This window comes from Andrographis paniculata, unplaced genomic scaffold (genome assembly GCF_009805555.1).
Source record: "Andrographis paniculata isolate CXL003 unplaced genomic scaffold, ASM980555v1 Contig56END, whole genome shotgun sequence".
In the NCBI taxonomy this organism is placed as follows: domain Eukaryota; kingdom Viridiplantae; phylum Streptophyta; class Magnoliopsida; order Lamiales; family Acanthaceae; genus Andrographis; species Andrographis paniculata.
In genome coordinates this window covers 2,707,535-2,731,836 of record NW_026137591.1, presented here as the reverse complement: position 1 = coordinate 2,731,836, position 24,302 = coordinate 2,707,535, and the positions used below count along the sequence as shown (strand labels likewise).

Sequence of the window (24,302 nt, the reverse complement as noted above, 5' to 3'; positions counted from 1 at the left end):
TTCTATATTTCCCACATTACGCTCTCCTTAAGAGTGATCACGTCTAAAGGTTTTATGCATTCTGCTCTTTTTTCCCAACTATATACAAAATTTTGCCAACTCCACAAAGCCTAATAAACAAAAAAAAAAAAAAAAAAAAAAAACACCATCAGGAGTATATATACACAATTGTACATCCAAAACTTACCCAAACATAACAAAGTATTACCATATATAGCACATATCAATTCCCCCGCACCTATCTCATGCTTGTCCTCAAGCATATACCCAAACCAATAATTTAAATACTCACTAGCGCAAAAGCCACTTAACCCTGCCGTCAACTACGTAAGATTCAAAGCATGCAAATGCCAACTAACCTCACTAAATAGGGAATATATGTAAAGTAAACTCTCACCCCTCAAGTGTTTAGGCTATATTCACTCAATGCACATGAAGTAAACAACAAATCCTATAGACTTGAAAGAAAATCAAATCTACTCCACAATGCATCAAGAAATTAACATTTATAATCAAAGGTCTTTATAAAGGGTTGTAATGGGGTCATGGTTGGAGTAGGGAAAGGGATATCAAAGGCTTATGGGACCGATTAATTAATCTATCAACTCATCACATCATAATGAGCACCAATTGTACCCACTAATGATCAAGAACCAAGCAATACTACACAAACTTTTCATGACAATAACATATTTTCTTTTTTTCATGAGTCCTTTTTTTAGGACCGGAATATTTTTCCTTTTTTCCAGCCTTTTTTTTCTTATTTTAGGGTGAGACAATGAGATACTTTTGGCAAAAATAGATATGAACTTATAGATGTGCCATAATATAAATACTCTCAAGTACAACTCCGGAATAATATCGTGATGAAATGAATGCAACTCCGAATAATCTAATGTAATGAATCAAAGAACAAACCCTCAAGTTTCCATGGATACAAATAAGTTTTTGGCTTAATCCAAGAAAAAGGCTTGTAGGCGGGGTTAAATATGAACCAAGGAAAATATGATAAATCACATAAAGCCCAAATGTTGATTCACTAGGGGATATTATGGGTGAAAGTATTAAATTAAGGCTAGTAAGGGTAATCCTAGTGCCTTATGATTTTAATCCCATCAATCCTCAATAAACGCAGAGTTAATAAACATAAGCAAACAAGTTCTAGGTAGTCAAATACAACATATGTTCACACAATCTAAAAAAATTGAACATGTATGATATTTATGTGCTGAATTTGCTCAAATAATTATTAAACCAACTCACCTAAGGGTTCTTTGTCAGAAGGCTAAGCACACCCATCATCTAACTTTGTCAACAAACACGACTAGATCACAATGAACTAAGTAAAACACAATAATCCTAGCTCAAAATACACAAGAGGACATGTAGGAAAGTTATTCAAAATAAGGCATTATATGCATCAATAGTTCTAATCTCCCCCTACACCTAATTCATGCAATATCCTTATTGAAAAAATAAAGTGACACAATAAAGAAGAGAGAATAAACTTCCTTAGAATAGGTGGAGGCGACCAGCCTTGCTCATAGTAGTTTCTCGATGGAAGCCAATTGCCCTTGAAAGGCCGGTTGGCCCGCCAAATTTCCGACACTCGCACTTTGCCCATGGTGCATTAAAGCAAGAGAATTCAACAACCAAATAACAAATCCTCAATGAATTCTCAAAATCATACACACTATAAACTATTCCCCGACGCCAATAAGAATCTGAACATAGCCATTCATGTTGCAATTGACAATTTCAAAACCAACATAATATTTCCAAACATCGGTCAAGCAGCCATTTATCAAGTTTCTCAAAAAAACTCTACCAAAATCATCCAATTCAGCACATTGGCAACTAATCGAAAAAATTAGCAGATAAATAATTGATAGGAGTTTAACCAATTAGTAATTAAAATCTCATGAGATTAAGAGAAGAAAACTCCTAGAAAATCAAAGTGGCGGCGGTGTTGGCATTGGCTATTCGAGCGAAGGGGAGGCGCAGTGGTGTTGAGCGTTGCTATGGTTAGTGAACGAGGCGATCGATCGGCTGAGTTCAGATGGCTATTGCACTACGAAGGCGCGCTAGAGAACGGTGGACATGCGATGACCAACGAGGCGAACAACATAGTAGATTCTGGATGCCGAGCAGGGGCGGAGCATCGTTGGGCTTCGTTGGATAGGAGAAAAGGGCAGCCGGCTTCTAGCACTGTCGAACCGGCAAAGTGAGCAGAGTGGTGGTCTTGATCTCGGTCGAGAGGCAAACTCGTGGAGACTGCACGGCGGAGAAGAATAGGCGTGGCGGCACGGTGGAGAGAAAGAAAGATAGATGAGGGCAACAGCTGAAGTGTGAAAAGAGAAGTTTAGGATTTAATTTGGATATAGGAAAATAGATAAATAAATAATCAAGTTATAATTTTCACAAAAAAAAAAGAAAAATCCCAAATAATTTTATGCAGGTTTGTAAGATGTAAACATTCTTTAGGCATGATCATGCCCCAGAAGTTTTATGTACCGATTTTTCTTCTTAATCTTTCTCTCTCATAAAATCTAAGCACACCTTTTTGCGTGAGCACGCCTAAGATTCACTTCATTATGCTTGATCCTGCCAACAAGATACCAAAAGCAAAGGTATGAAACTTACTCAAAAAACACAACAAAAGCTCAAAACATAGAAAATCAAATTAAAACGCTTGGGTTGCCTCCTAAGAAGCGCTTTTGTTTTTTATCTTTGGCTAGACATAACGCCTCTTGAGTAATCACACAACTCAAATAAAGCTACGCACTCCACTTTCTTACTCTGGTATCTCTCATAATAAGGCTTAAGACGGTGTTTATTCACAAGAACCGTTTTTTCAGTGCTTAGACTTTGAATCTCAATTGCACTATACAGGAACACATTAGTAACCATAAATAGACCTATCTAATGAGAACGAAGCTTACCCAGAAAAAGTTTAACGCGAGAATGATAATAGCAAATTTTTTGCCCAACTTTAAAATCTTTCCTCCAAATATTTTTATCATGAAATTTTTTACTCTTTTCTTTGTAAATCATAGCATTTTCATAAGCTTCATTTCAAATTTTTGTAGATAATGCAACAATAGTTTCCTACTCTCTCCAACTTCAAAGACTTCTTGCATATTTTGATCAAGAACATCTACATAACATAAAGCATTAGGTTCCATGGGATAATTTCTTTCATCAAAAATATTATATCGAACCTTTTCTCCTTCAAATTTCATGGTAAGTGTCCCTGTTCAAACATCATTTTTAGTATGTGTAGTACACATAAAAGGTCGCCCAAGTAAAATGAGTGAAGGATTAGGTGGATTTTCATCATGCATGTCTAAAACATAAAAATCAACAGGGATTATTAAGTTATTCACTTGCACAAGAACATCCTCTATTATCATCTCTGGGGTAACCGTTGGTTCTATATACTAGTTGAATTACTATTCATAGTTCTTTCAAAGGCCCAATGTTCAAAGAGTATAGACATAGGCATAACATTTATGGTTGTTCCTAAATCTAACATCGCTATTTTAATTTCCATTTTACCTATTTTGCATGGGATTACAAACATACCTGAATCTCTGCATTTCTGTGATAGTTTTCTTTGAAGCACATGGGACACAGTCTCTCCAGCTAGCACATTTTCACCTCCTCTCAAATTTTTCTTTTTAGTACATAATTCCTTCTGAAATGGCCCGATCTGAATCATTTGTAACAGTTTCTTTCACTAAAAAATGTGATCACTTTAGGAAGAGCTCAAGTTGTAAGGAGTTCTAGAAGCCTAGAACGTACGTTTGCCAGTACTGGTGATAGAAGTCGCGTGCTCTTTACTTTCTGCACTTAGTTAAATTTATTATATTTTTAGTGTAAACGTGAAGTTAATTTAGATAAATGAAATATCATTTTTTTTTCATATCACTCTCACATTTGGATGATACTAGTATAAAATATCTATTTTGCGACACGAAAAGCATGAACCTTTGTTAAAACGCAAATATAAGTCACATAATCAAATTTAGTTAGGCAGTTTCAAAAGAATCTACAATATTAGGCAGATCTAGGACCCTATCGTGAAAGTAACTCCATGAATGCATTTTAACTTAGAACATTTGGTAGTAGGTAAGGAGTGAACTAATCTCTTAACTAATTAGTTGTGAGTGTCAAAGAGAACGTCTTGTTGGATATTAAATAATGAATTAAGAGATGGAGCATTAGACAATAATTAAGTAATCAGCTTTTCTTTTTCGTGATTATCTCTAAGCTTAATGAATCATTTTGAATGTGCATGCTTTAGCAAACTTAAGTCTTATGCGATCACTTGAACGCAATATTCCACAGTACAAACTATATACACATATCGCAAATAAATTATCACTTCACCCATACATCTGATAATGTCATTTTGTACCCTATTTCATATATATTTATGTTATTATTTGTTAGTTTTTCTAGTATTTTATTACCTATTTAACTCAATTTAGTGTGGTTTTAGCTTTATTTTTATTTTTGGTGTATAATATTAATTTATGTGATTATTTTCATATTTATAATTAATTTGTATATAATTTAATCCTAATTCAATTTATTTCCCGAGTAATAATTTTTATTAAATTTAGTCCAATTTAATAAATAAATCTGGCCATCGACATTTAGTTGAATAATGCTATCTAGTTCTTAGAGTTAGTCTTTTGTTAGCCTTTTGATTATCTTTTGGATACTATGTATGTTATCTTTTCACTTAAAATGAGCTTTTATTTAATTATGCTTTTTATCCGGTTGTGCGTCAAAAGCTAGGTAATTGTCCATTCTAAGCAAATGTCAACTTCTTTTGTAGGTTTGGCTCTCAAATGCTAGCCGATTGGGAAATAACCATGCAAATTGAAAAAAAATAAGCCCAAAATGAGAATTCAACAAAAAGTCAATGCAAAATCAATGGTCAACTATGAAATGGCAATGCTAAATTAAGACCTCTGATACTAAATCATGACCTCAATGCTAAATGGCGACCTTAAACCTCAAATCGCGAGGTCAACTCAGCAAAAGTCAACTCAGCACAAAATTGTCTCTTTTTAATTTTCTCTTGTTGTATAAATTAATGGTAGATTCTAGAATAGGTTAGCAATGGTGGTTATAACCATCAAGCTTCTAGAAACTTTCTCCAACCTCTATAAATACTCCTTCTCCATTTTTCATTTGCAACATTCCACCAGATCTGCGATGGCATTCTCACGTTTTCTCTCTATCTCATTAGTATTTCTTCCACCGCTAGTCTCTCCGTATTTTGTCTATTTTGTAATAAAAATTTGAGTTGGGCTTTGCCTCGTTAGCTAGCTAGTTTTCCATATTTTGTATATATAATTAATGAAATATCATTTTTTATGTTTCACTAGCATTTATGGTTGAAGCATACATAAGATAACAACTTAGTGGAGAATCTTTGTGACTCCTTTGATTAAAAATCAAATATAAGTCACCTATTAGCATCTAGTTGGATAAATCCGAAAGAAAATCATGTTGCTAGGTAGACCTAGGACTTATCACGAAAGCGACTTATAAAACTCAATTTGGCTCAGAATATGTAGCATAAAGGTAGGTATAGAGCTAACTACTCGATGCATCAATTTTGAATGTCGATGAGAACGGTTCGTATGGCAGTGAAGTATGATTTTAGCAATAGAACATCAACTCAATATATGAAAATTAGTTTATCTTTCCAAATTACCTATAGGCAATCCGAGGAATCGCAAAGCATGTTTGGAAGGCAGGAATCTTATGTAATAACCTTCATGTAGCATTCTCACTATAAAATTTATATCTATATCGCATTCACTTTTATCCATCTGAAGGCATCATCTTCCTCTTTTCACATATCATATATTGCATAGCCACCTTACTTCCATGTTTACATGTATGATGTTGGGAAAAGTGGCAGTATTCTTTGGAGTCATTCACAACAACATGCCATTAATTCATTTGTTAGTTGCTTGTTTTATTAAATTTCTATTTTAGCCTGTACTAATTCTGTTTTCATTCGCAACAACTCATTGCATAATTTTCTACTTAAAGCATTGTATATTAGTATTATTCCTTGAGTTCGACCTAAACATTCACCAGTCAAAGAGTTTAATTTTTTTTTTAATATTTGATGAAGATTTTGAACTTACTACACGCACTCACGTAGAACTTATTTCTGATATTATATAATATCATTTTAATAAAAAAAAATCTTCAGATACACTTTATGTTTATTTTTACTTCATCGACATCACTACCCTTCTCCTTTCCAAAATTCTATGTTTTTATCGCCAACGCACATTATTAAGACACCCCACCCATTGCCATCCTCACGATCCTGCAAACCTTCATTCACCACATGACTACTTCCTACTTCAATCACCCATTGTTTTCTCTTCCGTACCTAATTTAAAATTTACATTTTTTAGTTTAAGTTTTACTTTCAATGCAATCAAATCTCAATTTTGGTTTCTTAAACTTGCATACATATTTTACTTAAATATTTTCTCTCAACATCAATACCCTGAGTTCGACTTTGCACTAACCGATTATCATGAGAAAAATATATTATTTGATGAATAAATTTGAAATAGAACAAAAAAAATCTCTAAATCACCATCAGATCCTTCCAACATCTTAAATAAGCTCAAAAGTAAAATAAATTTTTCAAAAATAGATTATCTATAGACATTTCAATTGTTCCTTCAGAGGACCTTCCTCAATGCTCTAGTGGAGGATCCATGCAAAGCCTTCTTGGGAGGTATAATGGAAATCTGTGTACTATTGTATAACCAATTTAGAACCTCCCACAAGATACTAGTGTAGGTAGCGCCTATTTTGGATTAATTTCATGATGATCTCTTTTTTTTTTCTTACTAGAAAATTTGAATTTAATATAAATATTTCGAAACAACTAACATATAAATATGAATATACATGCTAAAATTTATAATTTGTATGATTATTGTCATTATACTAAAACATTTATTTTAATAAAGAAATTGTGTACCTTATGTTCGCTAATGTCAAGACTCAATCGCTATCATTTGTATTACATATAAATAATAATAATAATAATAATAATAATAATAATAATAATAATAATAATAATAATAAGAAATACAGATAGAAAAATTAAAATTTGATAAGATATTTAAACTATGCTTATATTAAACATTTATACTTACTATACAATACCATGTGGAATGTCGTGGAGGTTTAAAATTAATTTCATATGCTGATTGATTATAATAAGAATATCACTGTTTTGGATTTGTATCATGTGAATAAGGAGAAATGGACGAATTATATTTGTTGATGTATTTTTTTAACATAAAAAGTAAAATCCGAAAATAGGAAATTATCTTCGAATTTGATATATTTAGCGTCTGAGATTAGGAATCTCTAAACACTGTACCGTACAGAAAATAAACTTGGAAAGTAAAATACTAGAAATTTAAATGATGATCCCCGAATCACCGACTTTGTCGTCGTTTGAAGATGATTAAAGATACTTTATCAGTTGTAAATCCCAATCCTTAAATACTCTTCAGAAACGATGCTGAAAACCGCCACCCGAACGGTTACAATGCCTCCTTTTCAACCGTCCGCTAACTCTTCTTCTGCTGACACGTGCCCTCAGCCGACCACACTATTACTCTCACTCACTCTCAACAGTATCCGACCAACACAACAACCGACTTGCCTATCCAACCGCAAACCTTCCGACTCTTTGGACCGACCGCAAACCTTCCGCCATGTTGGTCCGACCACAAACCTTTCGATTTTTTGTACCGACCGCAAACCTTCCGCCTTTTTGGTCCAGCCGCAAACCTCCCGACTTGCAGACCACCCGACTTGTTGGTCCAGCCGCAAACCTCCCGACTTACAAACCATCCGACTTGTTGGCCCGACTACAGACCTTCCTACTTGCACATCGTCCGACTCGCAGACTTTCCGCCTCATGGACCACCCGACCTGCAGACCTCCTAACCTGCAAACTGTCCGACCTGCAAACTGTCCGACCTGCGGACTTTTCGACCTGCGGACCTTTCGATCTGCGGACCTTTCGACCCGCGGACCTTCCGACCTGTGGACCTTCCGACTTGTGGACCTTCCGACCTGTGGACCTTCCGACCCGCTATTCTTCTAGAAATACATCTATCTCACCCGATTTTCTCGAAACATCCTTCGATCAGTCCAACAAACCCAATTTTAGGCCCATTTTTTCTTCTAACTTGGGCTTTTTAACCTAATTATAAATTTCATACGTAACAATATTAATTTTCTTTGAATGAACTCCTTCCATAAATACCAAAATCTCGATATTCTGTACTATTGATTGTTTCTGCTTGATGAACCATAAGTCCATCTATGATCATCAATACTATCCAAATTAAATGTAATCCCTCCGTAATACCAACTAGTTGTTTCATCCAAATATAGGAAGATTGACCTTGTCTGAAGATGTTTGGGTATATTAGATAAATCGTATCCTGAGTAATATGATTGATGATATGCATTTGGTTGGTCAAAACTCATGTCGTCCTAACATATATTCAAATCTTCATATGCTCGTTAACTCAACAATATCTTATAGTGTTTGAGAAATTTAAAGCACCGGTTTCACTTTAAAATTATGTTAAGCTATTTAAAAAATCTCTTTGAGCGTCTACACCAAGACGATATCCATGATCAGTGTCTTGGGTAGCATAATAAATTTTATTTTCTTGAGCTCATCCCATATCACTTGAATATCGGTTATCCATGTAGTTTCCACCACCTGCACCACTACATCATCAGCATCATTGTTGCTATTATTCTTATCTTCACCATTGGTTGATGAAGATGAAGATTTATTTTCTTACATGTATTTTTGTTTTACGATCTTGTTTCTTTAGTCTTTTTTTTTTTCCATCAGCCATGAATTGAGATAAAAGTGTATCACTATCATGATCATTATGTTGACTTTGACTTCCATCTTCACTTTCATTAATAGCCTCATCCAACCAATTCAAATCACCATTGTGAATAAGTGGAGATTCATTATCTCTAACCCATTCATCCAAAGTATCATTTTCATTAAAAATTTGATTCAAATCAATTAGGTCATAAAAATCATTGTTGTTTGTCTTTTGATAAAAAAAAAAAAAAAATTCACCCGAAGATGCGTGTTGTAATGAAAATAGATTAGCTTGTGCAATTTCTCAATAGCTAATCTATCCTGAAATTTTGTATGAATCAAAGACCACATACTCCAATTGCACTCACAACCAAGTGATGTGCAAGTTTGACTTAACTTTTAATGCAATTTTACTTAAATTAGGAGCTTCATCACTATACATATTTTATTAGTCAACTATTAAAAATAAATGAAACTTTATTAATTATGCAATATTTATAAAAAGTATGTTAAAAAAATATGATTGAATATTAAATTTTATAATGCATGCATGGTAACAATGTAGCTACGGTTCTATTAGCAATTGTAATACTCTGGAGTTGAGCCGATGCTAGGCCAACTCCCATGGATGAACTAGTACCAGGCCATCCGATGTTGAATATATGTTAAATTGATTGAATAGATTATTCAAGTCAACAATTTGCACATTTTTTTTCGGAAGCCCTACTGAAAGAACTCTAGATTTATGTGTGCTTGTTTTAAAGTAATTTGAGGATGGGTGACCCCCTCGGAAGTCTCCTAGGGAGTGCGTGAGTGAGGACAGAAGTGCATCGGAAGAACTTGTGTGTGGAGCCAGTCTATGATCCCAACATACTTGGCTTTGCGTGGCTTACAGGCCGATGTGTCACAACAATGCAACATAAGTTTATTAGAAATTAAAATATGTGTAGATATTTAACAATGCATATACATACGTATATTGATGTTTAAAAAAAATATTTGAACTATTTATAAGTTTCACATGTTTACCTTATTCATAGCATTTACCTAATACATGTAAATCTTGATGCAATTGATTATACCATCTTTCATCGATGATATCCCAATATTTCTGAAAAATTTTCATTGTAGTTTTAATTGTCATTTTTTCCCTATCCATTGCCTCATAAATGATAGGTAGTGTATATATATATATTATCTTGATCAGCTATTTTTAAAACCTTTACCAAGAGTTCTATGACCCCACAAACTCAACGTATTCATTTCCAAAATCTTTCATTCAGAATCATGTTTGATAAATCTCCAGCTTTATTTCTCCTTTTTGAGGTATTTTCATACTCAACTCATACTCTAGAAGTACATATTGTTTTCAAATCAGTTGCATATCTAAAAAGACTGTCTATTGCAACAAACTCTGTTACAAATATTTTTATGTCTGGTCGTAAAAATTTTGGCGGTTTGTATATGTTTTCATCAGATTGACCACTTTGCCATTGTTGTATATCAATCTTATCATTCTTTCAGCTTCTTTGATCATATCGTTTATTGACAATATAACTCAAATATCTTCTAAAATCAAATCAATGCAATGTGTAGCGCATGGAGACCAAAAAATGTGCTTCTTTTTCTTCATCATTTTTTCCCCAGTAGCATTCATACTATATTCACTATCAGTTATAATTCGTACAATATTATCAAACTCTATTGATTCCACAACCTTATCCATTAAGGTGTCAACTAATTCTACATTTTTTTCCTTATTCGCAAAATTGACCGAAATATGATATATTATATCTCTATCACAATACACCATAAAATTTTATATTAGATATTGTGTGAGTACTCCAATCATTACACATAATTATACACCCATATGGCTTCCATTTCTGTTTTAGAGATTTGTCATATTGTACAATTCCTTGCATCTCCACGTTCAAATATTCACCCTCAATTTGCTTACCAATAAATCCTTTAACTCCTACTCCAGCAGATGCAATTGTGTCAATCATTTTTTTATAGTAAGGACCATTATGGGAAACATGAAATGGTTCTACGTTAAAATGGAAAAAATTTTAAATTCCTCTATCCACCTTCTTTGTATTATCTTTTGAAAAAAGTATTATTCAAAGACTTATTCTTCGATTGAAACATATATAGATCAAGCTTTGCTTGATGCAAACCTTCTGTCTTTTTTTTTTTTTTTGCAAAGCATTCCAAAAATATTCATTTTACTTCCTTTTGTATTCGAAAAATAAACAAATATGCAAATAATTAAATATATTTTCAAAAATTAATAAATATACCATATTTAAAAGTTAAGGTTGAGAGATATTCAACTACAGAATATCTACGTTGTAGCTCCAAAAATTTCATATTTTTTCTTTCAGTCATTGATCTTTTTAATTATTTTCTTTTTAATTTATAAAAATAAAGCGAAACGCGCGGTGTTCTACTGGGCGTGCTAATTTATTGTACCTGACATTCCAGTTTCGGATGCCCAATCTGTGTTAGACTTGCTGGAAATGAGAAAAAAGTGGGTTCTCCGCCGACTCAAGAAAGCCTTCGGACTAGCTTCACTTAGGATGAAATTAAATAATTGAAATTGAAGAATGATTGATAAGATTAAATACAAAAAAAAAAAATCAAAATCAAAAGAAAATCAAAAACAAAAAAAAAAAAAACATAATGAAAGCAAAGCAAATGGAAAGAAATTAAAAATAGCAAATGACTTGCATGAAATTAGAACTAAATGAAATAAAAACAAAGGAAAAAAAATGATAAGTTTGTGGTGTGTTGGTTGTCCTCCTTTGTCTTGCAAAGCATCAACCTTTAAAAGCTTCTTTATTTTCTTGGTTTAATCACCCCATTAAGCTTTCATTACTTTCTTCATTATGTTTCTGTCTTAAACTTCAACAAATTTTTTTTGCAATTCTATTATCAACCCTCTTTTCATCAATGTTCATCAATTTCCTTCAGTAACTCTCATGTAACTTTCGCATTACTCCTTTTACATCAAAGCTCTTGTAACTCATTTTCTATTATTTTTCATTCATTCAGCTGAAATGAATCCTCATCATTAAGTTTTCTTGATGTTTCGCCAAAAAGTTTTCATCAATTTTTATCAGAAATTTTCCTCATTAGAGCCAACTAAAGCTTTATTTATTGACAGTCATTTATAAAACCACTCATATTTTCATAAATTTGCCCACTTCTTTTTTCCATCTTCTACGTTATTCTTGAGTTTCACTTTTTTAAAAAAAAATTTGGTCATTTCCTCTAAAATATTGGATTTGTCCTCCAAATTCTTCAAAGGTCTTGAACCTTATTTTCGCTTCCTCGGATCTAGGTATCTATCAACCTGGCCTTTCGTTTGTTTGACCTTGATTCATCTATAATTCTTTGACATCAGCTTGATTCCTCAACGGTTTCTTCAAAATCAGACTGATTCCTTTGACCGGTTATAACATGTATATTAATTAACACAATTATCATATAATCATATTTGATCATGTATAGAAAACACACTATTGGATTCCGAGGCCCTAGTCTATTAAGGAATGTGTTAAAAGAAGTACTTTGATAGTTTTATATCCTTATTTACCAAACAAGAAAAAATATTTATTGTTTATGGATACTCTAAATAAAAAAATGAGATTATTGTTACAAGCGATGAGAATACTATATGTGTTTGGTTTCATGTTAAATTTATTTATTTTTCTACAAAAAAAATGATTTAAATAGTATTTTGTTGGGAAATAGGTGCTGCACCAAATCACTTTCGAACACCTATTTTAGGATCAACTTCCGAAGCGCAGTTATATCCCAGTTGTAACAGCTTCTTGTCAATAAAATAAATGCAGTATCCAAAACAAAAAAGGACAAGATATTTGGTAACTCGGTTCGGTTATGTCCAACCTACATCCGGGGGATTCCAATACAAGAGAAGTTCACTAATCAGTACTGATTAAGAACAAAACAACAAAAACTCCTTCAACCCAAACTACAATGCTATTCACCTAGGAAAATCCCTGCACATGCATAGGTTGTCACAAACGCGTACTAACAACTAACAAATAGTTGGGTTGCTCATAAACTGAATGTTCCCCTGATCGGGACTCCGATTTCCCCGACGAACTCTCCGGCGAAACAACCACATTTTTCACACGACTTACCATATAGCAACCATGCAAGACAAACCTAATTAAAATCCTTTGCACTAAAAAGGTATAGTGTCTCTGCACAATCTGTGTTGCCAAGTTAACTATCCAAAAGTGTCTTTTTTGTCTTTTCTAAGCTTCTCATATTGAGAAGAATGAACCAACATGTTACAGGCAAGTTGATGCAGCAACAAAAAAGACAAATAACCACAAATGATAATATAAGAAAGACAACAAATAAAGTGAACATGCATGTGTTCATATGCCAAAATAAATTTGAAAATTCTTATTCCAACGTATTTTAATATAGTATTTTGTAAAATAAAATAATGTAACGTTATTCAAAGTCGTAACAACTTAATAATAAAGAGATTTTGGACTCGAATCAAAATCAAACCAACCAATACCATTTTAAAACAAAATTAAATCATATAATTTATATCTCAATCATGAATCACATGTCCAAACAAGATAATTGCTCAGTCTTTACACGAAAAGTCCTCTCCTATTCAAATATCATGATTAGAAAGAGAAGGTGGTGGAGGGGGAGGGCCGCCGCCACCTGCATCGGTGCCGGCGGCGGAGGTCACCACTGGTGGACAATCCCTGGAATGTGACCGTGAACGCCATGGTAACCACCATCTGTTCGCCCCAGCCTTCTCCTGCTCCTCATCTCTCATTTTCTTACCATTCCTATACCTACTCACTCCTGTCATTTCGGACACGCTTCTCCCTTTTATTACATCTCTGCCACTCCCACCTTCCATGATCAATTCCGTCTTCAGGTACAAAATCTCCGACGCCTCCACGTCACTCCACCGCCGTCTCCGCACCTCCTCCTCCTCCGCCTCTCCGTCGCCGGATATTATAATCCGGTGCTCCAGGCGGTGGCGCCCTTCTACCTTCTCCGCCGGCACCTTCCAGCTGTCCACAGACTTGCTCCTCAGTCCCTGTCCCCAATATTTCCTCCTCGTTTTCGATCTGTCCAACGAAACCCTCCTTTGAAAATCCTGTCCCGACGGATTTTCCACAATGACTTCCAGCGAACCGCCGCGGTCACGGTGGCTGGAATTTCTAGGGTTTGACGATTGCTCATTCTCCTTCAATTGATCACTGTAATTGTACAGATCCCTGTCGTCGGCCAGCAGCAGCAAATCCTCGGCGCCGACACGGTGGCGGCAAAGCGGGCAGGTTGAGTGCGCGTCGAGCCATCCGTCGATGCAGTCGAGGTGGAAGGCGTGTTTGCATTTCGGCAGCAATCTCAGTACCTCCTCGGACTCGAACGCCGACAGACATACTGCGCATTCGAGGCCTTCTTTCTGTCCTCTCAGCGACGAGAATCTGAACATCGGCAGAGCCTCGACGACCTTCTTTTTAATTCCGGAGCTACTTTTTCCGGCCGCCGCCGCCGGATGGCCTCTCGAGCTGCCTCCGCCGGCGGCGTAGCCGCCGCTGAAATTGCAATTTCTGGCGTACAGAACCAGCAGCAGCACAATTGCGCAGAAAATTGTGAGAATCGCGACAAGGGCTGCTATTCCTGGTCTGAATTGGCGGATTTTCGATGATCCGACAGCGATTGGCGGCGAAGCTGGGGTTTGATTTGTAGTGTCGGCGATGCCTCCATAGTCTTTCGAGGAAGATGAGGAAAGGTCGAGGAGAATAAGGAGAAGTGAGAAAACGACGTAGGGCTGGGAGATGGGCAAGTAGGGTTTCAAAATGCCCATAAGAAAGAAACGAACTGCTTCAATATAACACTACATAATGAATGAATCGAGCAATTATAGGTTAATCTTACATTGTCGTTTCGATCGATTGGTTGTTTGTCTGAAAGAGGGGTGAAAAGATGGAGTGTGTATATTTTGTGGTATTATGTATTTCTGATTGTCCGTACGTACATTTTGTTGCAGTCGGAATCGTATGTTGTCTGGTGATGAATTGGGTGTGCGTACGGACCAAACTGTAGAGGAAGGGATAGTGGATGCAGATGAAAGAAAGCAGTTGAGTCAGCACACGTTTGACACGTGGTTGATGGGTCCGAATGCAGTGCTGCTTCAGACAAATTATTTGATTTCCTATTTCCATGTATTGTGTACTATACTATACATTCATTGCTTGAAAAAACAGACTCGACACGAAAAGCTGATTCAAATACGATAATTTGACACAGGTTCGATTTAAAATAATTGCGTTTGGATCAAATATATTAATCCAATTATGTATATGGATCGTCATTAATTCCAGATGATAGTAAACATATTGAGTTAGGTTCAGGTTCTCAATTCAAATTCGACATGAGAATCCGATTATAATATATTTAGTATATATAAAAAAATAATTATAATTTAATATACTCATATTAATTTAAACTACGTTCACTTTAAAATAATTCAATTTAATTTATTATATATATTACATTCGAACAAATAAAAACTAACATAACACGACAATATAATAAAAAATAATTTAATTTGAATTAAGAATTCCGATTTAATTATATATACGGGTCAACACAAATCCGACACTATAATAAACAGGTTAACACGAACTCAATACAATAATAAACGGGTTAACACGAATCCGATACAATAATAAACGAATCGGATTATAGTTGAGTAATTTAACCCATTTAAAGTATTCAATCCGACACAAATCGACTCACCATCGGCTTTACATTCATCTAATATTTAATTCACAAATATATAGAATATTTTGTCCATTCCATATAAAATATCTATTTTTTACATTTTCGTCCATTTTATATAATTTGTTCTTTTTTTATAAATATAATTATATATTTTAATCGTATTTTGAACTTCATAATTTATAATTTTTTTAATCTTAATAAAAATATTTTCTTATTTTAATCATAATTTATAATTATATTTATTATACAATAATTATTTTTTACTAATATATTTCTTAGGATGTGTTTGTTTGTGGGTTTTAGTTTTTGTATTTGGATTTTTTAATAGTAAAAAGTTGAATTTAAATAATTATTTGATGTGATATAAATATAGGTTGATGTGATTTTTTTAATGTAAAATAAATTTATGGTATAACATAAAAAAGAAAAGTAATTATTTGATTTGATATTTTTTATAAGAAAAATAACTTTGAATAGTAAAAATCTCTACTTACTTACTAATTACTCCCTCCGTCTCATAACAAAGTTTTCATTTTTTCATTTTACCCTGTCTCATAACAAAATATCAATTTTTTTTTTAGTAATAGTACTATCTACCTAACATTACAAATCCTCTTACAACTTACAATATATTACACAAATGTTATTACCTTTATATCTCACACACTAATAAGGTTATTTTAGTCATTTCTATTTTATTCTTATTATATCTCAATATAATACTAATATTTTTAAACTATGTGCAAAAAACAAATGGATACTTACTTTTGGGACGGAGGGAGTATATTTTATCTAAATTATCATATTTACAGTAATATGGACAAAATATATGAGACGTAGAGAATAATACAATAATTAGATAAATAGTTATTCCATAAATATATGATACTCTACACTCCTATTTCAAATTTATGTTTAAAACATTTGGACAATAGTTTTAACATATTCCTTTCGTCCCAACTTAAAGTATTTTTTTTATTATTTTTGTCTATCTTATTTCAAAGTATTTCTTTTCTATTTTATTAAAAGTATACACCAATATCAAAATAACCTTAATTTTTACCTAAACTATAAATATATCATTATACATACAATTACTTTTTATATACAAAAATGTCAAAACACCTTACACATTTTTCTACTAACTAATAAAATATTATTATTTTTAAATCTACTCCAAAACTCAAAGGGCTCTTTGGACAGGGAATATGAAATTTTGATCAATATATTTTACTCCCTCCGTCCCAGAAGAAAATATTCATTTGCTTTTTGCACGTAGTTTTAGAAATATTAGTATTATATTGGGATGTAGTAGGAATAAAATAGAAATGACTAAAATAACCTTATTAGCATGTATGATATAAATGTAATGATATTTGTGTAATATATTGTAAGTTGTAAGGGTATTTGTAATGTTAGGTAGATAGTACAATTACTAATAAATGAAATGGATACTTTGTTATGGGACGAACTAAAATGAAAAAATTGATACTTTGTTATGGGACGGAGGGAGTATTATTTTTTGTTAAAATAAAAAAAAATGATGTAAATTTTAACTAAATAAAAAATAAGGACATTTTTAAAAGACAAAACAAAAATTAAAAAAAAAATGGATACATTTTAAAAGACAATGGAATACACAATGGTTTATAAAAAAACCCATGTTTTTTTTAAAATGGAGTACATATTTATAATGAAGTGTTGATTGAATTTTTCTTCAAATAATATTTTAATTTGATGTTTTATAAAAAAAAAATAATACTCACTCCGTTCCACATACACCATGTTCACGTTGCCGTTTCAGTCCGTCCCACATTCCATGTCACTTTCCTTTTTTAAAAAATGATTATACACTTTAATCTTATTTTAAATTTTTTTAATTTATTTTTTTAATTTTAATTAAACTAATTAGTTATTTTAATCTTAATTTATAATAATTTATATTATAGGAAAATTATTTTCACTAATGCATTCTTAATTATCTACTAATTATACCCCTCTTAAAATACCGTGTCTACGGTGTAGCAGACACGGTATGTGGGACGGAGGGAGTATATTTTTGTTAGAAATTGTATAAGTTAAAAGTGTTGTTTTAGTTTAAAGTATTAAAAAAACAAACTGCTTTCAGTATTGTATGTGTTTCTTTTGAGAAAGTTTAAAAAAATTGAATTTGATTTTGAATTGGATTTTAATTTTAGAATAGATTTAGATTTCTGTGTTCTTTTAAATTTGTAAATTTTGATTGAGTTTCGAAGATTGTGATGTATATTGATTTGATAGTAATTAAAAGTAATGGTGAAAATATATATTAAATTAAATTTATAAAATTAATAATAGTGTGATTTGAGTATAAATTTATATTAAATATAAATAAATTTTAATATTTTTTATTTATTTATATTATATAAAAAAAATTATAAGATGATATACTTCCTCCATCCCCCATATATACCTTTTTTTCTTTTCTTTTTTTATTTGTGTCACAAAAGATGATCTTTTTCTATTTTTAATAAATTTATTTATCTTAAACATATTTAACAAATATAAATCAATTTAATTAAATTTCTAACTTCCTACACGTAAGGCCTTGCGGCGACTACAGTGCTGAATTTAAAATTCAGCACTGTGTTGAACAACATATAATATTACTACAAACAACAGACTATATATGTTAATATAATACAAATATAACACATGAACAACACATATATTATAGTTTCAACAACACACGATATTACTACGGACACCAGACAATATTACTACAAACAACACATTGTATATGTTAATATAATACAAATATGGCACATCAACTAACTACACATGCTATAGTCTTATACAACACAAAGAACAGTTGATTTTAGCATATATCATACTTGTATACAACAAACTTATTATTATTAAAAAACAGTACATATCTTTATTATACACAACATGTATTATTTGTAATACTAATGTGTGTTGTTTGTATATATAACGCTTGTGAAAAATCAGCATAAATCAGTACCGTAACCATCCCCGTAAGGCCTACTCAAAATTTTTATTTCTATCTCTTTCATAAATAAACAAATACTTTTATCTATATTAATAAAATTTATTTTTAATAAAAATAGTTTTAAGCTAATAATAAATAAATATATATATTTTTTTATTTATTTGTATGATATAAAATTTTATTATCTACAAAATAATATTCAAATTTTATTTTATTGATATATAATTCTAAATATATTCAAAATTGCAACAATATTATTCATATAAAAATAATTTATTATTAATAATTTACTAATTTATACTACCTAAAATATTATATCCCTAACAAATTGAGTCATCCTTGCTGGACTGAGAAAGTACTATATTTTATATATTTTATTAAATTATAACGGTTAACATTATTAAATGATTAACTAATTACACTTATGCATATATTGTCATAAATAAAAAAACAAAATTAAAGAAAAATAAAAAAAATAAAACATATGGTCAAATTGGTCAGCCTACATCCTATGCTACCAGCAGGCCCGCCTAGGCTGTCCCACTGCACAAGTTTGACGCTTCTTTTACTGGCACAATGGTCAAACAGTAAATTTGGCTAAACTACGGTTAAAAAAACACACTAGTTATTTAATATATTCCAGTAGTCTCATTGAAAGGTTGCTATTTTTTATTTTTGTCCGTCTCAAAATAATGTTATTATTTTCTAAGTTAGTAATTGTACTACCTACCTAACATAATAAATATCCTTCCAACTTACATTATATTACACAAATGTCATTACTTTTATATTAGAAAATACTAATAGAGATATTTTTGTCTTTTTCACTACAATATATTATAATATTCGTATTAAAAAATCTACGTGCAAAAAACAAACGTCACTCTTGTTCCGAGACGAAGGGAGTATGGAGTTTTGGTAGATATATTTTATTGTATTTTGTCTTTTATATTAGAAAAAATATAAAAAGTGATATAAATTTTTACTAAATAAAAAGAATAAAAATCTTTTTAAAAGACAAACAAAAATGACAATAAAAAAAGATGGATGCATTTTTAAAAGACAATGGAGTACACACAATGGTTTATAAAAAACTAACGATTTTTTAAAATGGAGTAAATTTTTAAAATGAGGTGTTTATTGAATTTTTGTTTAAATTATATTTTGATACGATGTTTTATGAGAAAAAATAATATAGTTTTGTAAAAATTATATAAGTGATAAATGTTGATTTTGGTTTAAAATATTAAAAGAACAAACTAATCTCAATCTTGTGTATAACACGATATATTTTAAATTTAAATTAAAGCATAGTTATTTATATTGATAAGTATACTTTAAAAATAATAATTTGTTGGTTGTTAAATATTTAAAGACTTTACGCAATGTTTTTGGATGGATTGATTTTTGTGTGGTATTGAAAATTGTGTAGAAAATATAAAATATATTATTTTAAGTTGAATATTTGACTTTTTTATTTTTTAGAAATAAATATTTAAAATTTTATTGACTTTTTTACCTTTTTAAAAAGATTTGATGTATTTTTTCTTATTATTTTTGAGAAATCATAAATAATGTTGAAAGCACATATTGAAAGTATATTGTTTTATTAAGAGACTAAATAAAAAAATTTAATTGCATGTTTTATGATTTTTAATATGTTTAATTTTAGTTGTGTAATTTTTGTTCTTTAACAATTTAAGGGTGTGTCCTTTTATAATATATATATATATATATATATACTCCCTCTGTCTCGGAACAAGGGTGGCGTTTGTTTTTTGCACGTAGATTTTTTAATATTAGTATTATAATGGATTATAGTGAAAAAGACGAAAATACCCCTATTAATATTGTGTAATATAAAAGTAATGACATTTGTATAATATAGTATAAGTTGGAAGGGTTTTTATTATGTTAGGTAGGTAGTACAATTATTAAATTAGGAAATGGTAACCTTGTTTTGGAACGGAAGAAAATGGAAAATGACAACCTTTCAATAGGACGGAGGAAGGGAGTATATATTTTTTTTTAAAAAAAAATGATTTATTACACATATTTATTATTTTTCGATTATTTATATAATTTTTTATATACTTTACAACAAAAAATATCCTTTTAAATTATTTCACAAAACAAATACGTTGGGTATGTTTGTTTTGTATTTAAGCTTGTAGAAATTTTTTTGATTTGAAATATAAAAAATTGTGTAGATAATATAGAAATAATTAGTGTATGTAGTATATTATTTTTTTTGAAGAAATTGTTAAAAAAAATATATTAAAGAAACAAATCCTATATTTTTGCATATTTTTATATTTTTGTTAAAGAAACAAACCCACCGTTAAAAAGTCATTACAAATGTTGTAAAAAGTTGATACTCTTTCCCTCTGGTCTACAGATGTAAAAAATTGATACTATACGATAATTCGACACAAAATAATTAGATTAAATCATAAATTTTGACTTGATTATGTATATAGGTCAATACAAATTGACACAACAACTCAATTATAATATATTAATATTAATTAATATATTTATTATATCTATTAAATAATTTTAATTTAATAATATTTTTAGAAAAATTAATAAATTAGATTGAGCCCCACTTAAATAAAATATTTTTAATAATTGTTACTATTTATTAATTGTGTATGTGTTTAGGACTGTTTTATATTGATTTAGGGACTTTAAGTTTTCTTTTGAATGGACTATTTGATTATTGTTTAGTTAGTGGAATTGTAATTTTATATGGTTAAAGGAATTGATTTCATGGTATTCGGGTCGGATTTGAGCGGATCGATTTCGTATCGGGTCATCCAACATGTTTAAAAAATTATTGAACGAGTTGATTAACAGGTCACTTTTCAAGTTGGTCTGATTTGAACAGGTCGGGTTCGTGTGATCATGTCGTCTCTTCTGATCCGTTTAAATAAAACGATTTTGAGTTGGTCAATATTTTAACATGTTTAAAAACTCAACTTGATATTTCACTATATATTTGTTATATATGCCTTCGAATTTACACATATTAAAATACAACCATAAAATAACATTTTTGAAATATGATATTTTTTCAATAATTAGCAATAAAAATCTAAAATATTGCATTATACATTATATTTTATTTATATATTTTTCACTTAAAATATGATATTAATACTTATTTATAATATATCAATATTTATTTAAATTCAAATTTTATTAATATAAAATAATAACAAAGTATAAAAACACACAAAAATACGGTAATAAAATCAATAATAATGATATATCATTAAAAATAATAACAATCGTTATACGATACGCCCTCCCTCCCGGTAAAAAATAAGTCTTTTGTTAATTTGGGCTCGAGAATAGGTAGTATTGCTAGTTATTTAGATAGTAGAGTTAGTTATTTGATAATTAAAAAAAATTTAAAATATGTTTAAATATTTTTAATATTATATCTCAATAAAAATATATAATATGGATATTATTATACAGAAAATAAAATTTTATATAATACAAATAAATATAAAATTTATTTATTTATTTTTTATTACCATAACTTAGTTAATAAAAAATGAAGAGTTTTAAAGATAAATAAAAATATTTAATAATTGAGGAGAGAGATAGAAACAGAACGGGGGTTTGAGTGGGTTATACGTGTAATAAGTTAAAAATTTAATTAAATTCATCTATATTTTTTAAATGTGTTTAAAATTGATAAATTTACTAAAAATAGAAAAAAATCATCTTTTATGGGGCGGATAAAAAAAATGACGGAACGGAGAGTATTATATGTTATTATAATATAAAATAAAAAACAAATAATATACGACATTATCCCAAAAAGAGGTAAATAACACCTAGAGTAAGGTGCGGCTTGGCGTGTACTACAAAAAAACTGTGTTTTACTCATGAAAATTACTCACGGAATTCTGTGAGTAATTATGAAAAATGCGTTAGTAAATTGATTACTCACGGAATTACTCATGAAAATTTGTCCGTGAGTATTCTGTTAGTAAATACCTTGTAAGTAATTTCTCACAAGAAAAATCTATGAATAATTCTGTAAATAAATTGCTCACGACATTATTCGCGAAATTCTGTCCGTGATTAATTTGCTCACGTAATTACTCACGAACTTTGTCCGTAAGTAAATTTACTCACATAACAAATTATGTGAGTAATTCCATGAGTAAAAATTAACAAACTTTTTTTATTTGCGACGGAATGATTCCATGAGTAATTCCATGAATAATTTACTCACATAATTACTCACATAATTTTCCCTTGCAACATGTCAGCGCGATGTTTGAAATGGACTAATTTCCATGAATAATTTTCCCGACCCCCAAAATAATTTATATTTCGATTTATCTATACCTGTCTCAAACCATATATTACGACTACACAAATCCAAACTATAAAGTAAATTCCACCAAACCAAATATCTAATAAAAAAAATACGAGCGAATCACATGATATTTATGAGCATAATTCCGTAATCGATAGATACCACAAAAAATAGAAACATAACCGTACAAAGGCTACAAAGGCAAAGGCAAAGGCTAACGGCAAGAAAACATATATAAGCAATATAAAGTCTGTATAGCTTTCTGTGCAAAGGTGTAATACTCTGAAAATGGTAAAAAAACAACCTACAACAATAACATTAACTACCTGTTCGAAAAGTGACTCAGCAAGCACACATCCAACCGACCAAATCCCGATGCTAGTAGTATATTATGTGGCTGCGAAAATCAGCTCAAGAGCTCTATAATAGCTGGAGCAGATATAAGATATATTGGTCTCTTGTTTGACCTGGCAAAGAAATGGAATATAATTATTAAATACTTAAATTGCTTAAATGCAGGTTCGACTGTAAAAAAAGGTAATGCAGACCAAGACTTTCGCACTTCCGCACTTCCGAAAACAAAGTTGTCATGGGCAAATAGACTACTAGATATTTACAAACTTACAGCCAATAGTATAAATCTTGACAATTATGATAACAAATTTGTAAAAGAATTAAATGTGGATAAAGGATGTGATAATACTAAGGTAAGTATATGCATGTGTGTGTACATATATGTGTCTGGATCTTAAAGTATATATAAAAAAGAAACAAGATATATCAATTCACAATGGACATTCCAACCTGTTGCTATCGATCACGGGTTCCATTGGATGTGGCTCTCCCTCTTTAAGAAACGCCCGAGTATAGAGTTCACCTATTTACAGATAGAAGACAATTTTTAAATTAACACAAATCATTAAGGTGAGCTGAGATGAACCCTAGTGTCAGTAAAGCACCATTTGTCGTATCCTTTAACCAAATAATGCATTCTTCCCCTTTATTAACAAATTTTAGAGTCTCTTCGCATGCCAATGTGTTGCCATTCCATTGGTCAGCCCTACAGTAAAGAACAATTACTTTTAAATTATTGATCAGAGGTATCTATTCATGAAAAATCAAGTTTACACCAACTCTAGAATTGATATATAAAATACATCACTCATTGTTTTTGAGATTGTAATTACAACATATAACTTTCCTGAGACATTGCTCGATGTAAGACCCGGACGATTGTT

General features: G+C 30.8%; 1 protein-coding gene across 1 annotated transcript; it reads right to left on the bottom strand.

Moving 5' to 3' along the window:
- Positions 1 to 13,559: 13,559 nt before the first annotated feature.
- Positions 13,560 to 14,810, bottom strand: LOC127256627 (RING-H2 finger protein ATL43-like). Its single transcript, XM_051282736.1, has one exon. It carries the CDS (start codon positions 14,808 to 14,810, stop codon positions 13,596 to 13,598), a length of 1,215 nt encoding a protein of 404 aa, XP_051138693.1. The 3' UTR covers positions 13,560 to 13,595.
- Between the last annotated feature and the right edge of the window lie 9,492 nt (positions 14,811 to 24,302).

Bases quoted from the DNA above. Each gene is read 5' to 3' on its own strand.
- LOC127256627 (XM_051282736.1), bottom strand. From the start codon at position 14,810: ATGGGCATTTTGAAACCCTACTTGCCCATCTCCCAGCCCTACGTCGTT.